This window comes from Cannabis sativa, chromosome 8 (genome assembly GCF_029168945.1).
Source record: "Cannabis sativa cultivar Pink pepper isolate KNU-18-1 chromosome 8, ASM2916894v1, whole genome shotgun sequence".
Taxonomy (NCBI): Eukaryota; Viridiplantae; Streptophyta; class Magnoliopsida; order Rosales; family Cannabaceae; genus Cannabis; species Cannabis sativa.
Window position 1 is genome coordinate 37,112,388 of NC_083608.1, and position 15,627 is coordinate 37,128,014.

The window sequence follows — 15,627 nt, forward strand, 5'->3', positions numbered from 1 at the left end:
TTTATGATCTTAATGTGAAATATCTAAGAAATATTGAACATTAGGAGTACTCTAATAAAATAAACATAGTGTAAAACGAGAGTATTTACATAGTTTATGTGACATTTAAATTCTGTAATTGATGCAATTTATATGTTAATTAATTTATGCAAGTAGATAATTTATGATTTAGGACCTTAATGATTTGAGAAGAGTTAGAGTTACTTTTATCATCTGTCATCACTTAAAGGAAGAGAATTAATAATTTACATTAACAATTGTGTAATTAAAATAACATGATTCATATTCCTAAGCATTCATCTATAGTCAATTTGTATTGTTATTTTATTGTCTTTTTTTTTGGTACTGTTGTCCCAGTACAACATGATTTGATAAATATTTATTATACAAATGTATGATCATATCTATTTTCAATTTAATATAAAATTTCATATATTTAAATATATACGAGATTAAATTATTATCATTTTATCAAAAATAAAAATCTGTGTTAGTTGCTGTTATTGGTAGTAGTTAGATTTGTATGAAAATTTGTATATGTTTGCAAGCAAGTGATTGACCCCTTATTGTATTAGTATATATACCTTATAGCTAAAGAAAGTAATAAAATTTAGGGTTTTTTTTTTTGTTAATTAGAAGAAACTATCTAAGGCAACTCTCAGCTTTGTAAAAAATTTGTAGAGCTGGTGTGTGTTTGGAAGAGGTATGCCCCCATTTATGTTGTTAGTATTAGTTAATGAAGTTTCTTTCTTGATAAAAAAAATATTGTTTGAAAAAAGTTTAGTATTTGAATAATTGAATGGTAATGTTTAAATATAGAGATTTTTCGCATCAGTTATTTATTTTTATTTTCCGATTTTTTTTATTGCATGCATGCGTCATCAGTGTGTTGACACGCTAAAGTTCGTGATTATGGTCAGAAAAGGAGCTAAGGGCAAAAAATTTCATTTTCAATAAAGTGCTCCTAGTCTTCTACGAACTATATATTATAATCAATAAATATATATTCATAGAATAAACTGAAATGTAAGAATTGAGAGAGAGAGAGAGAGAGAGGGACATACATATATATGCACCAAGAAAATATTATTCCATTTGAATGGTGGACCCCAAAATTTCAGGATCACTACGAATGTTCAAATAAGGGATATTGGGGTGGAGAATTATTAATATCAGCTGATTATAATCTCAGGTAGCTAATTAATCATTTTGCATGTATACCAACTTGGATCTCAATCAATTTTTTTTTTCTTCTGGCCCTATAAATACCTTCCACACCCTCTTACTTTCTTTCTCAGGCCTCTCTCTCTTATTACTAATAATACTCTTAACTCTCTCTTGCTTTTATTATTATTTTCATCTTTTTCCGATCTTACAATATATTTATATATTGGAGTAAACGTATACAATTATTCATCTTCAATTAATATTATATACTATTCAACTAAACCATTATGGAGAATCATGCAGAAACTCTGAGGTAGTGCATATATATGTAGTATTTTCTAGTTTTCTCTCTAACACATATACGTAATTTCATGAGTCATCTTTATTAATTTATTGCTAAGTTGATTAATATATACATATATATATATATATATATATATTTAATTAAACAGGAACAGGTGTGCAGCATGCTATAGACAGTTTAACAGAATGGATCATCTAGTGGAGCACATGAGAATATCATATCACTCTGTTCATGAACCCACTTGTGGAATCTGCAAGAAACACTGCAGATCATTCGAGTCTTTAAGGGAACATCTTATTGGTACTCACGCGCCTCTTGTACTGTGATCAATTCTTAAATAAGAATATTTGAAGTTATAAATTAATTATTTATTCAGGGCCACTGCCAAAGCAAGAATGTAGAAACATATTCAGCACGAGAGGATGCAGATTCTGCTTATCCATCTTTGACAGCTCTTACTCTGTCAGAGTTCATCAAGAGAGGTGTCAACTCTCTGGTCTCAATGCTGTAATAAATCCTCTCTCCCTCTCTCTCTCTCTCTCTCCCCAAAATGAATTTTGTTATCATTTGATGATTATTATTATCTATTACTAATTTTGTAGGGAGTACTTGGTCGATTGGCAAATTTAGGAATAAGGGACAATCTGGATGGGATAAACAGTAGAGGTAGCAGAGGAACACAGGTGGTGGCAATGGCTTGTAAAATGGTTGGGGGTGGCATGGATGGCACCCTCGATGTCTGCGCAAGGGTCTGTCTCATTGACCAAAATGAAAACATCATATTCCATACTTATGTAAAACCCACCATTCCTGTCACTAACTACAGGTACTACTATGTATATAATTACCTTTAATTTATTATATTTATGTTGAAATATGAAAAGGATGGAAATTAATTAATATATGATTCTGCAGGTATGAAACTACAGGCATTCGAGCTGAGTATTTAAGGGATGCAATGCCAGTGAGACAAGTGCAGGCTAAGATTCATGAGTTCCTTTGTAATGGGGAACCCATGTGGAGGATCCGACCCACCAGAGGTGGTAGAGCTAAGATTCTTGTTGGTCACGGTTTGGATCATGACCTTGATCGTCTCCAGATTGACTACCCATCACTTATGATCAGGTAATAATTTGTATCACTACATATATACCAAATAGCCCATGCATATATATAAAACAACTAACTAATAATTAATATTTACGTACTTAGGGATACTGCGAAATATCCTCCGCTGATGAAAACTAGCAAGCTCAGCAACTCACTCAAGTATCTAACTCAAGCATATCTTGGGCAAGTATCTTATATATATACATATCCTCATCCTTTTATTAATTTTCCTATGCATATATAGTTACATTATATATGTTTATATTTATATATATACGTAATACAGTTATGATATCCAAACTGGAATCCAAGACCCTTATGAGGATTGTGTTGCGACAATGAGGCTTTACAGTAGAATGAGATCACAGAATCATAGAGCGGAGGACTATCCATTGGCTTCAGACCCTCAAAATCGAAACAACTTTGCTTCGTGGAGACAATCTGAGCTTGAGAGAATGAGCCCTGAACAAATGTTGGCTCTCTCTAGGTCTGATTATTACTGTTGGTGCTTGGACTCCAATTAATTAATTATACATTCTACACTTATATATGATTAATATAGATTAATATAGCTGCGCTATTGATCTATAATTCTATCATCATAGATCAGTTATGAAAAGTCAGCCTATTATTTATATATAATAACTAATAATAAACGGTGATTTATATAGACATATATGTATTATATATGTTTCATTTAGTTTAACATTATTATATATATTTCAAGCTGAAGCGATCGATTCATAATGTACTATATTCGAGAGCAATTTATAGTATATGAATTATTGCTTGCTATGATCAATATATATTATCTTAATTAAATCCCATCTATGAATAGTTTTGCTCTTAATATTTATACGTAACTTTAAAACTGTTTGATTTTTTTTTTTGAGTGTAATAATATTTTAAAAATGTTTGACGAACTATACATTGCAGATTTTATTACAATAAAAGATAATCAAAATAATTATAACTTTATTATAAAGTAATATAAAAACAACATAAAAAATTAAATAAATATTACAACACATAAACACTGTATATATTATTAATTTATATATATAAAATAGAAAAATAAAGATTACATAATACTATGAAACATATATATTTATATATATATAATATGAAACTTTAGGTGTGAATTAGTACAATAACTTAAATAATGTATTACATTTTTGTGCAAAAACTTATTTTCACCTATCTCTATAGGCAATAAGGAAACTTTCTAAGAAATAAATTTGAGAATTATCAAATCTTGTGTTTTCTAACAATTGCTCGTTGATTGAAACTAGATTTTAACATGAGTACCAAAGACCCTTTTTTGTAGCATTCTTGATATTACCATTTTGAAATTCTAACTCATGTTAGAAATTTATATGAATGATATGAAGCATATATGATTGTTATACTCGAAATTCGGCTATGTACCAAAAGTTGACACATGTCCTACAAAAGGAATATGAATCAACTCAGGGTATATACTAATGACATTGTATCATTAAATGCAGTTCAAATAACTCATTTCAATTAAATACAAGTTTAATAGAAATGTTCAAACTCGCTGACTACTTAGTTTTATGCGAGACAAGAATAAAAACTATTAAACTAGAAATGACGAGACACATGTCCGCCTTGGGATAGATAGAGTAATAAAATGTACAAAATGAGATATCCAAAGACCTCGTGAATCATTGACTCTCTCACTCGAGTAGGGTGAAGATAATAATACTCAACCGCCTCGCGTTTGACACAACAAAGTAGTCATCTCGCAGAATCAATACAAATAAAGGGGTACAACAAGATGAATTACTTCTACACTTAGTGTTTTTTCCTCTCACGGCGAATAAGAAGGATAACTCATATTTGGTAAGATGCAACCTTCCTAGTTTGCATAACTGCTTAAAAGATAAAGACAAAGAGCACTAGGGTAGTTATTAGATATCATCCCATGTGTGAATAAATAAAACATGGGGAATGTCCACGTTTCACCAGCACTTATAAATAAATCAATCCCAATAAAAATAACTGACAACCTATATTCCTATAAATAGAGGCAGAATCTATGGGAAAAAGGACGACAAAAAATAGAGAGAAATTCTATTATTTTCAAATATTGAGATTTGTATTCTGTATTCCAAAAAATATCCCTAATAATATGGACTCATGGAGTATGTATATTTTAACTACAAAATCACGTAAAATATCTGGTATTTATTATTATCATTAAATTATATTGTGTATTTATTGCAAAAAAGGATATTTATTTAGTTAACAAAAATCTGCCTTAATAGTTTGGTACTTTCATTGAGAGCCTTGGTGATAAAAACTCAGAAAAATATCTCCTCATAAACACAAACACAAACCCATATTAAATGGCTGATAACAATCAACACGACGGTGATCATCCTGAGGAAAAAACTCATTGTCCTGGCAAAGAACCTATGAGATCTCATAGAACCAACACATTTGAAATACCACATTCATGGAGGAACGATGTTAATTTCAATGCTGATGGTGATCAAATCCCAAAAAGAAAGAGTGAGGATGCCTATGATCCTACCAAATACATAGCACTAGTAGAATTGAAAAATAGGCAATTTTAACAACACCTGACTGAATTAAACTGAGGAAACGTTGAGTTAGAGAGAGAAGCTGCGGCGACCAGGGCTACATAGGGAACAGTCCCTCAAAACTAACCTGATCCAACTACAAGGAGACCTCAGGGTTCCAGGACTAAGAGGCAGGAGGATAACCAAGCGAATCCCCTAAATATCCAGGAGGAACAATTTGGGAATACAAGGGATGTCCCAATGGATAATCAACCTAACCCAAGTAATACAAGGAACCATGAACATTGATGTGATGTTCCACGAACTTCCCATGGATTTACGAACCAAGGGAATGAACGAACTATTATGCCAAAATCATCTCGCATGAATGAAGAGGCAACGCAAAATCGACCAAGAAACCAAGGATTTCATCATGATAATGAAAAAATCCTAGAAACCAACCTAGGTCCAGTGGCCTTCCCCCGAAACATCCACAACCGCCTTCTCGCGCGGATAGAGAAAATATGTACATTTTCTTGAGTAGGGGACACGTGTTTAATCTCTTCTAAAGAAGAAGACCAACGCGAGATGAAGCAAGCTCAAGCACAAGAGAACTATGATCCCGTGGGCATAGTAGCTCGAGTAGACAAACACGAGATAAAAGTAGATCTCGATGTTATTTTGTTGACCAGGAGAGCATAAATAACTCACAAAGTTACTAGTCTGAGAACTACTCAAAGACTAGGTTCGTAAGTAACTATGAACATAAATTCACCAATCATTCCATAACCTCCTAGGAACAGTCGTCGAAGGACTTCAAAAAGCAGTTTCAGGCTGCAAGAGACCGTCGACCAAAGGCGTCATCTTTGACCAACATAAAATAACAACCAAGAGAATATCTTAAAGCGTACTTAAGTTGCTTTAGTACAGCTACTGTAAAAGTCAAAAACCTAAACGACAGTATTCTGTTAACAACCCTTCTGGCTGGAATCACAACTGACTTGTCTACAGCAAGGGTGAATTATGTGATGACCTCCAAGGTCGCCCTATGAGGAATATTAATGAATTTAATGAAAGAGCACAAATCTTTGTGTGTAAAGAGGAAGCACATAATGAAATGAAGCTATTAGGAGACAAACCCAGCACAAGTATTGCAACAACGAGCATCGTGACCACAGAGGTAAAATACCTTAGTGGATCAAATACCAAAAGAAAGGATGAGTCAAAAGAATCATCCAAGGACAAAAAGAAACAGAAAAAAAAGCATGAGAAATATGTACCCATCTATTCGATATATACTGAATTTAATGAAACTCGTGAGAGCATCTACCTCGCCAATGAAAACAGGGTCACATTCCACAGACTAGAGTCGATGAGACACGCGAGGAACAAGTGAGATTCAACAAAATATTGTCGATTCTGGAAGGATATTGAGCATACCATCGAGGAATGTCGTTAATTGAAAGTTTAATCTTGTGAGGATACTTTAGGCAGTATGTGAGAAATCAAGGAAATGAGAGCCTAACCAACACAATAACCCGAATAACTTGAGATTGCGACCTTTGAGGGCGAGGATATATATCTTGGTAATTTTTGGAATGCCACACCTCGCGGGAAACAGTAACAGTGCACAGAAGAGGTACGTAAATGAAGTGAAAAATGAACAATCAACATTCGCTCCTGAACCTTTGAAAAGAGCAAAGTAAAATAAACCACCGATCATCTTCTTTGAAGAAGATTCAAAACATGTGCGGTACCCACATGCTGATCCCCTCGTGATAACAATTCAACTCGCCAATAAAAGGGTGAAGAGAGTACAAGTAGATAATAGAAGTTCTGTCAACATCCTCTACAAAGACACATTCAAAAAGATGGGATTAGTGGAGGCAAAACTGAAACCAGGCATGGTAAGTCTATGCAGTTTTACAAGCGATAGTGTCGCAAGCTTAGGCATTATCGAGCTTCCCTTAACTATGGGGGAACTGCCGTTATCAGCAACACAAATGCAAGAGTTCTTGGTTGTAGACATCCCTTCCGTATATAACGTATTGATGGGTCGACCAACTCTAATTGGACTGGGAGCAGTGAGTTTGATTAAACACTTATCCTTAAAATTTCCTACACATTCTAGAGTGGGAGTAGTTAGAGGAAACCGATTTTTGGCTCGAGAATGTTATCGAGTGGAACTTCTGAACAAAAAAGCAGTTATCAATTGATGGTAATTTTAACTGAAGAAAATGAGAAGAGAGCAAAAGATTTAGATCAAAGAATCCAAGATGATAACCAACTCAAACCAATTAAAGAGATGGAGGAGGTGATTTTAAATCCAAACAATCCCATAAAATATGTTTACATAGGGAAAAGTTTGGAGGAAGAACTAAAATAACAATTAATCATTTTTTGAAGGGAAAACTAGGATGAGTTTGCTTGGAGCCACTCAGACATGGTGGGAATAAACCCAAAAGTGACTTGCCATCACCTTAACATCGACCCCAATTATCCAGCAAAATGTTAAAAGCAACGACCATTAGATTCTGAGAAACGAAGCGCGCTCAAAGAAGAAGTTGACAAATTATTAACTAACGACTTCATACGAGAAGCCTTCTATTGCTCATGGATTTCTAATCTAGTTGTTGTTCCAAAACTAAATGGCACTTGGAGAACTTGTATAGATTTTTTAGATTTGAATAAAGCATGTCCTAAAGATTGTTTTCCACTACCAAGAATTGACCAGTTGGTAGTTGCAATAGCAGAACACAAGTTGATAACTTTCATGGAGGCATATTTTGGATATAATAACCAGATAAAAATGCATGTCCCAGACCATGAGCATACGAGCTTCGTAACAAATATAGAACTTTACTGTTATAAAGTCATGCAATTCGGGTTAAAAAATATTGGAGCAACATACCAACATCTTGTAAATAGTATGTTCGAAAACTAGATTGGACGGAACATGGAGGTCTACGTCGACAACATGAAGTCAGTAAAAAGTGAGGATCACACGAAGGATCTCGCAGAATATTTAGCTATACTCAGGAAATATGACATGAAGCTTAACCCTAAAAAATGTTCTTTTGGGGTTTCCTCACGAAAATTTTCGGGCTTCATTGTGAATGCGAGAGGAATTGAAGCTAATCTGGAAAAAATAAAGGCCTTAATCGAGATGCCTTCACCAATAAAGCCAAAAGAAGTTCAGGCTTTAACAGAAAGGATGGCAGCACTCAATACATTCATCTCGAAATCAACTAACAAATGTCTCCCATTTTTAATGTTTTGGGAGGCAATAAGAAATTTGAATGGACGGAAGAGTGCAAGGAAGCATTTAAAGGGATAAAGAAGCATCTGTCAATACCCCAGTTTTGGCCAAACCAATAACTAGGGAGACGCTATACCTTTATCTTGCGATTTCAGAACATGCCATCAGTGCAGGATTAGTGCGAGAAGAGGGTAAAAACCAGCAACATGTTTACTATGTTAGCAAAAGGTTACTGGGAACAGAGTCGAGATACCCACCTTTAGAAAAACTCGCACTATGCCTAATTCATGCATCTCGCAAGTTGCAGCCATATTTTCAAGCGCATCCAATTAAAGTCTTAACAAATCAACCATTGAGGCAAGTGTTATCAAAACCTGATGCTTTGGAAGATTGATAAAATAGTCGATTAAATTGGGACAATTTGAAGTAACTTGTCACCCGAAAATTTCAATCAAAGGGCAAGTTTTGACTGACTTTTTGATAGAAGGAATAAACTCAGAAGAAAATTCTGACATTGAACACAAAATAGAAACTTAGAAACTATATTTTGATGGGGCTTCAAATGAGAATGGCTCGGGGGTAGGAGTTATAGTGATGTCGCCTGAAAACTTCAAATTCCACTACGCAATGAGATTTCAGTTTCATACTTCAAATAACGAGGCAGAATACAAGGCCTTGTTAGCAGGGTTAAGAATAGTTGAGGAACTAAAAGACAAAAACATTACGTGTTATAGTGACTCGCAACTAATTGTGAACCAAGTCTTAGGAGCATACCAAGCGAAAGACCTGAAAATGGCTAAATACTTAGAGAGCAAGTTTGGAAGAGCTTAGAAAGTTAGATTATTTTAAAATAGAATAAATTTTAAGAGAACAAAACTCTAATGCAGATGCTCTAGCAAAACTAGCATCTCAATTTGATCATGATAAATTGAATTTAGTATCGGTGGAGGTCTTAGACGAGCCAAGCATATGTGAAGAGGAAGAAATCGAGATGATAGATACTTTGCCAACATGGATGACACCAATTTTCAAGTATCTATTAAGTGGAGAACTTCCTACAGACAAAACCGAGGCGCGCAAACTCTATAATATTTGATAAAGACAACTTAATTACATATTAGTCCTTGTCATATATAATCTCTATAATATTTTGCACCTTAACCAAGATGTCTTGCTATATTAGCGATCTGAATCAAGATTGCTTGTTCCGGATAATGGGCATTAATGAGTTGTACTAGCTACCATTGCTTAAATTTTGCATAACTTTAATATGTTGCTGAGTATTTTATTCATGAACAATGCTCTTAATTCTCCGTACAATACAAGTTATAAACTTATATATGAATAATAAATTTTTTGATATTTATATAAGAATTATTAAATATACAATATCAATAATTCAACATTGAAACATATATCAAATTGTTCAACTACTATTTTAGTAAAAAAATGTCTTTGTATGCTTTTCAAGGCATAAACCCTAACACTAGGACCTAGACTTAGTTCCTGGTCCCGGATGTTGGCCCAGTCTTGGACTCGGATGTCAGTCCCATACCCCGACCAGGAGCCTGAATCCCGATCCCGACCCTGACCCTGGATCTAGATCCCAGACTCAACTCAAATAAAAATAGAAAAACATAAATGAAAAAACCATAGAGCACACTTTTACTTTTTGTTTTTTAAATTACAAAACAAAAGTAGTTACAGAATGCAATATTATTTAAAACAAAATTTTTACTTTCACTTTTGTGATTAAAAAATTAAAAAATAAAAAATGTTACCAAAAGAGCATTGTTATTGGGCACATTAAGGTTAAGGTGCCCAACACTACACCGATGTGGCGCGTTTAAGTGGTTAGCAATTTTTTATATTATTTATTAAATCAAAATGTATGATATCGATATTAATTTGCACCAATAGCGATATACCACTTTTTGTGGTGCTTGTGATCTCGCAGCTTATCATTTTTCTACCAAAAACCACCTTTCTGTATCCATTTCCACTCCATATTTATTATTTTAAAATAGGATATTGGCAGTAAAACTACGTAAACTCTATGATTAGTGACACTTAACCACATAAACTAATTTTTTCGTGGTAAAATCTTCCAAACCTCCCCTTCCGTTCAAAAGACTCTGTTAAGTGCTACGGTGGACATGCCACAGTGTACACAAGTAGACAAGTGGCAAATTTTAGTGGGAGATATTGGCGGAAAAACTACTTGAACTATATGATTAGTGACACGTAACCACATAAACCAATTTTTTTGGTGGTAAAACCTTCCAAACCTCACTTCTGTTAAGTGCCATGGTGGGCATGCCACAATGCACACATGACAAATTTTTAATGGTCCACATAATTTTAATTAATTAAATATTTTAAAAATAATTCAAAAATTATAAAAAATGATTATTTTTTTTTTCTTTTTTCCCTCTTATTCTCTTTCTCTTACATTTTTCTCCCTGTAACCCTAATGTCCACACACACTCCCTCTATCTTTTGTCCTCCTTCTCATACAGCTTCGAAAAGTCACCTCTGGCCACCTTCAACCTAAATAAACCCAAAAACTAACTTCCTGACCTTACAGATCCAACCCTTCAGCCTCCCTCTAAGCCCCGAGACCCAACCCTTCTTTGAAGTTTCTCTTTCTCGCCTCGACCTCGCCGGGTCTGATTATCCCTCCATGCAACTCTTCGTTGATACCACTGTAGTTGGGGGGTTCATTGGGTTTTTTGGTTCGTCCTTGGGTTCATCATGGTCTGGTGGGTTCGTCGCAGAAGAAGAAGAAAGAACAGGGAAAGGGGAGATTCGATGGTTCCAATCCCAGAGCACTTAATAGAGTCTTTTGAACGAAATGAGTAAATAACTAACAGAAGTGAGGTTGAGAGAGTTTTATCACAAAAAATTAGTTTATGTGTCACTAATTTAAGAGTTCATGTAGCTTTGCCACTAATAACCTCCGCTAGAAATTTGCCACGTGTACACTTGTGTACACTGTGACATGTCCACCGTGACACTTAACATTGCCTTTTGAACAAAAGAAGTAAATAACTAACAAAAGTGAGATTTGAAAGGTTTTACTTTTACCGCTAAAAAATCAATTTATATGGTTAAATGTAATTATGATTACAATGTAATCCTATTACATCACTTTTAAAAGCAAAACAAATATTATAATGGATAATTTGATTCCATTACCATTCTCATTAGAACAAACCAAACATCAGATTTTAATACAAATAGACGAAATTTTAGTTTGGCAGCCTGTTTTGGGTTTTTCTTCTGAGAAAAATGCACGCGTTGGGCGGTGGAGGAGGCGGCCTCGGCGGCCTATGGGGTTGGAACCTTCCACCGAGGAAACACGAACGGCTTCGCTCCAAAAACCAAAGAAGACGACCTAATTCCAACTCCTCCGAATCTGCCCAGGCTACTAGCAGAGCCGGTGAATGGTTCCCCTTGAAGCAAGCCATGACGGCGGGCTCCCTTGCTCTCACTGGTGACACAATTGCTCAGCTCAGTGAGCGTTGGAGAACCTCAAAGGCTTCCAAGAAACATTCCTCTCCCTCCGATTCTCAGGTCTCTCATTTTTTCGCTGTTCGTCTTATATTTATTTATTTTGCGGGGAGTTATTCAGGCTAATTAATTGCTCTGGTTAATTTTGGAGATGAGGAAATTTAGCTATGAGTTTTCCGGGCACATTATATAATCTTTTACGAACTTGAGAACTCGTTTTACTCTTACATTTGCTAGAATTTTATTTTATGTGCACTGTTTGGTTCCCAAGAAAATGCGGGAGAAAATATATGATTTGTTTAGTATCTTCTTATTATGCGATGTGGGAAATTATCTTTTTAATTCGTTGGGTGCCTTTACTTATAATTAACAATTTTTTTTGTTGGTATAAGTTGTGTTTTTTTTCTTCTTTAATATTAATAATATCTCCTATCGGTTGGGTTTCAAGTAAATATTATAATTCAACCGATTAACTGTTTACGGGAAGTTTTGTGCTTTTGTTTGGTACTCGTAAGAGCTTTAAAGGAATCTCAATGGAGGCCTGCTTGTTTGGTTATGATAGCACCATAGGGCACAATTTCCCTGCTTCGTTTTCAGAGAAAGATATAAATCATTTAGATAGTAACTGTTGTATCTTCACTTCTAAAGGGACATATTGCGTCTATATAGTGTTCTCATCAATTTTAATAGGTTTAAAAAATTTGTTGAAACCAGTTGGAGGGAACTGTAGGCTTTAGGCTTGACATTGTTTTGCATTATGGTTTGATGATACTATGTAAAAGAAAAATTTCTTAAAAAGGAACTTATGCTTTCTAATTTGTGCTATTATTTTCAAATAATTGGTTTGTAGTGTTTTCGAGTTTAAAATTGACTGGAAACTATTCTATAGGATGTTGTGCAGACTCTCCTTTCGGACCATAATTGGCTTCGTTCTTTGAGAATGGCATCCTATGGGTTTCTTTTGTATGGCCCTGGTTCTTATGCATGGTACCAGTTGCTTGATCGTTGTTTGCCAAAGCCAACAGTGACAAACGTGATGCTGAAGGTTTAGTCTCCTTATCTTCTCTGTTATGACAATTCACTTCATTGTACTTAGCAGTGGCTATCTTTTTCTTGTGAAGGTTAGATAACTGTATAACTTCTTCCAAAATTTGCTTCTACTTGCAGGTTCTATTAAACCAAATAGTGCTTGGTCCATGTGTCATTGCTGTTATTTTTGCATGGAACAATTTGTGGCAAGGGAAGCTCTCACAGCTTCCAGACAAGTACCAGAAAGATGCTCTTCCTACCCTACTTTATGGTAAAATTTAAGTTATTATCTTTATTGCTTTCTTATTTATTTATATATTTATATCGATTTCAAGGAAAAAGAAAGACTTATTTAAATTGGCTTGATTGCATGATTCTTACCTTGTAATTTTATGTAACTGTGTAGGTTTTAGGTTCTGGATACCTGTGAGTGTATTGAACTTCTGGTATGTTTTTCGGTTAAATTTTGCTCTTGTCTTTTTAGTAGTTTCATTCTCATTTGCAAATCGGTGTCCTGAAATTTGTTACCAATTATAGGACAGAAAATTATTCTCTTTTCTTTTCTACATATGCCTAGTGCATTCTAAGAGAAAGAACATCAGTTGAAGACTGTAGATTTTCCATATTTTTGATTCTTTAGGGAAGAGAAAATAGTCCATTTTCCTTTTTGTATCAGTTCTGAGAGGTAAAGGAAACAACACATCGATCCATGTATTTGTAGACATTTGCTTGAATCTGATTGGTGTACAACTGACAGGATAGGTCATAAACTGAATAACCAAAACAATTCTGCATTCTTTTCAGTAACAATTTAATTTGAGTTATGAATAGTTTAGTATAAGGCCATCTCCAACGCATGGAAAATATGGTGGCAATTGTATTCTTTATCAATCCAACCGTGACACTATACCTGCACCAAATATAGTGTGGTGTATATAGCTGCACTATCACTTTTCATTTTTTTATATTATTATCGTATTATATTTAATAATTTTTAAATATATATTAGGAAAGTAATATGGTGCACTCCTAAGATATTGAGGAGAATATTTTAGTTTATTTTTTTTTATGGTTGTGTACGTTAGTTATTTAAGATATCCTGTACAATTTTAATAAATTTAGAAAAATTAACACGACTATTTTATATGCTTGTTAAATAGACTGTTGAACGTTGTTTTCTATATTAAAAAATAAAAAATATTTTATTTAATTAGAAAAATAATAAAATAATAGAGAATAATTTTTTTTTTTTGTGTAATTTTTAGTATTGTGGTTAGAATGAAACAAACTATAATACTATATTTGGTGTTAGTGCAACACCAGAGTTGGTGTATATGATGGATGACATAAGAGAAGATTAAAAAAATAAAAAATATAGACTAGTATAAGGGAAGGGAGTGGATTGTGATGGCAGACACTGACACACTTCTGCTGTTCACTTTATATTCTTAGTAGTATTTTCATTTGGTATCTTTGGAGGCCTTACTGTCTTATCTTAAACTTGTGAAATGTGCATGGCATCTATACAGGGTAGTACCTCTTCAAGCACGCGTAGCCTTCATGTCAATGGGTTCAATATTCTGGAACTTCTGCTTGTCTTCTACAATGAACAAGTAGTTTAGTCATTGGGTTGTATGGTATCAGCTCAGAAATTTTTTGACTGGAGGTATAATATCCAATCTTCTATATCCTTTTGTGTTTATAGTACTTCTTACTGTACCTTTAAAAATTCTGCATATTTGCGGATCTTGATAGGTTAGGAGAAATATTTGGGAGCCTGAGGTAAATGGTTCAAGTTGTGCTCTTCACTTTTGCTTTAAAGTAAATTTTTTTATGGAAATTTGTAGACACAATTTTAGCCTTAAGAAAGGATTTGAATTTTCGGTGACATTTGCCTTTGGACTTCACTTGAAATATGTATAGAAAAGGCTGTGTTCTTCCAATTTGGGAATGACATATGTTTTACTTGGTTACTACTTTGAGTATTTTTTTTTTTTTGCTGGAGTACTTTGAGTAGTTAATCATGGCATTTTGGAGCAGAATCGTTGAGTTGTCACGTAAATTGTGGATCAAATTTACTTTCTGTTCCCTGCGAAAATGCATATGTATTAGTTGAGATGAATGGCATGTAAGGGTCCTGGCCATTCAGTGGCAGGGCATCGAAGTTGTCTTGGTACCTTGCAATGAAACGAAGTTTACCTTCTGGTAAGAGTTTATGCCTCAAGGTTTAGACCACACACTCTTTTCGTAAGCCATTATTCAAGAAAGAGAAATGCTAAAAGATACTTACACCTTCCAACATGTAATATATCGATTGATATAATTAATTAACGAATTCCATATAACTTAATATATTAATTTTTATGGAGTATTTCTAATTGATTGTAAAGTGTCACTTTTAGGTGGTGTTAGACACCACTAATGCTCTTAAGAAATTATTAGAGGAAGATTGAGATTGAAATTTTTAAAGTAGAGATTTTTCTCATGGTCTATATTGTTCAATACATTTTTTTTTCTTATTTTTTTTATAAGAGAATATTTCATTAAAACGCAAAATCAACCGTTATAGGAGCACATAAAAATTTAAGACATGCGTCTGTCTAAATAAATTCTCCTACAGAATAAACATAACACGAACTATTAAATCACTAATAATAGAGCTAAATAGCTACAACTTGGATTATTAACCCATGATG

General features: G+C 33.9%; 2 protein-coding genes across 6 annotated transcripts; both read left to right on the forward strand.

The window, feature by feature from the left end:
- The first annotated feature begins 1,294 nt into the window (after positions 1-1,294).
- On the forward strand, positions 1,295-3,562 carry LOC115701084 (RNA exonuclease 4). The gene is made up of 7 exons (XM_030628784.2): positions 1,295-1,480; positions 1,620-1,771; positions 1,848-1,978; positions 2,074-2,297; positions 2,387-2,596; positions 2,684-2,764; positions 2,868-3,562. Exons 1-7 carry the CDS (start codon positions 1,455-1,457, stop codon positions 3,103-3,105), a joined length of 1,062 nt encoding a protein of 353 aa, XP_030484644.2. The 5' UTR covers positions 1,295-1,454; the 3' UTR covers positions 3,106-3,562.
- Positions 3,563-11,538: 7,976 nt separating this feature from the next.
- Positions 11,539-14,904, forward strand: LOC115701072 (uncharacterized). Of its 5 annotated transcripts, XM_030628769.2 has the most exons (6): positions 11,539-11,965; positions 12,792-12,947; positions 13,070-13,202; positions 13,338-13,377; positions 14,461-14,597; positions 14,687-14,904. In XM_030628769.2, the coding sequence occupies exons 1-5, from the start codon at positions 11,681-11,683 to the stop codon at positions 14,546-14,548; spliced, it is 702 nt and encodes a 233-aa protein (XP_030484629.1). In that variant the 5' UTR covers positions 11,539-11,680; the 3' UTR covers positions 14,549-14,597; positions 14,687-14,904. The 5 variants fall into 5 exon arrangements, 4 of the variants coding, with proteins under 4 accessions (XP_030484629.1, XP_030484628.1, XP_060958870.1 ...); XM_030628768.2 differs by having other exon boundaries at positions 14,461-14,904; XR_009684137.1 differs by lacking the exon at positions 13,338-13,377 and having other exon boundaries at positions 11,570-11,965.
- Positions 14,905-15,627: the final 723 nt, after the last annotated feature.

What these genes read in the sequence shown, in the direction of transcription:
- LOC115701072 (XM_061102886.1), top strand. Translation starts at nt 11,681, where the DNA reads ATGCACGCGTTGGGCGGTGGAGGAGGCGGCCTCGGCGGCCTATGGGGT. An exon ending in TGACAAACGTGATGCTGAAG is followed by an intron (nt 12,948 to 13,069) that starts GTTTAGTCTCCT and finishes TTCTACTTGCAG; the next exon opens with GTTCTATTAAACCAAATAGT. An exon ending in TCTTCCTACCCTACTTTATG is followed by an intron (nt 13,203 to 13,337) that starts GTAAAATTTAAG and finishes GTAACTGTGTAG; the next exon opens with GTTTTAGGTTCTGGATACCT.
- LOC115701084 (XM_030628784.2), top strand. Translation starts at nt 1,455, where the DNA reads ATGGAGAATCATGCAGAAACTCTGAG. An exon ending in AATCATGCAGAAACTCTGAG is followed by an intron (nt 1,481 to 1,619) that starts GTAGTGCATATA and finishes TTAATTAAACAG; the next exon opens with GAACAGGTGTGCAGCATGCT. An exon ending in TACCCATCACTTATGATCAG is followed by an intron (nt 2,597 to 2,683) that starts GTAATAATTTGT and finishes TTACGTACTTAG; the next exon opens with GGATACTGCGAAATATCCTC.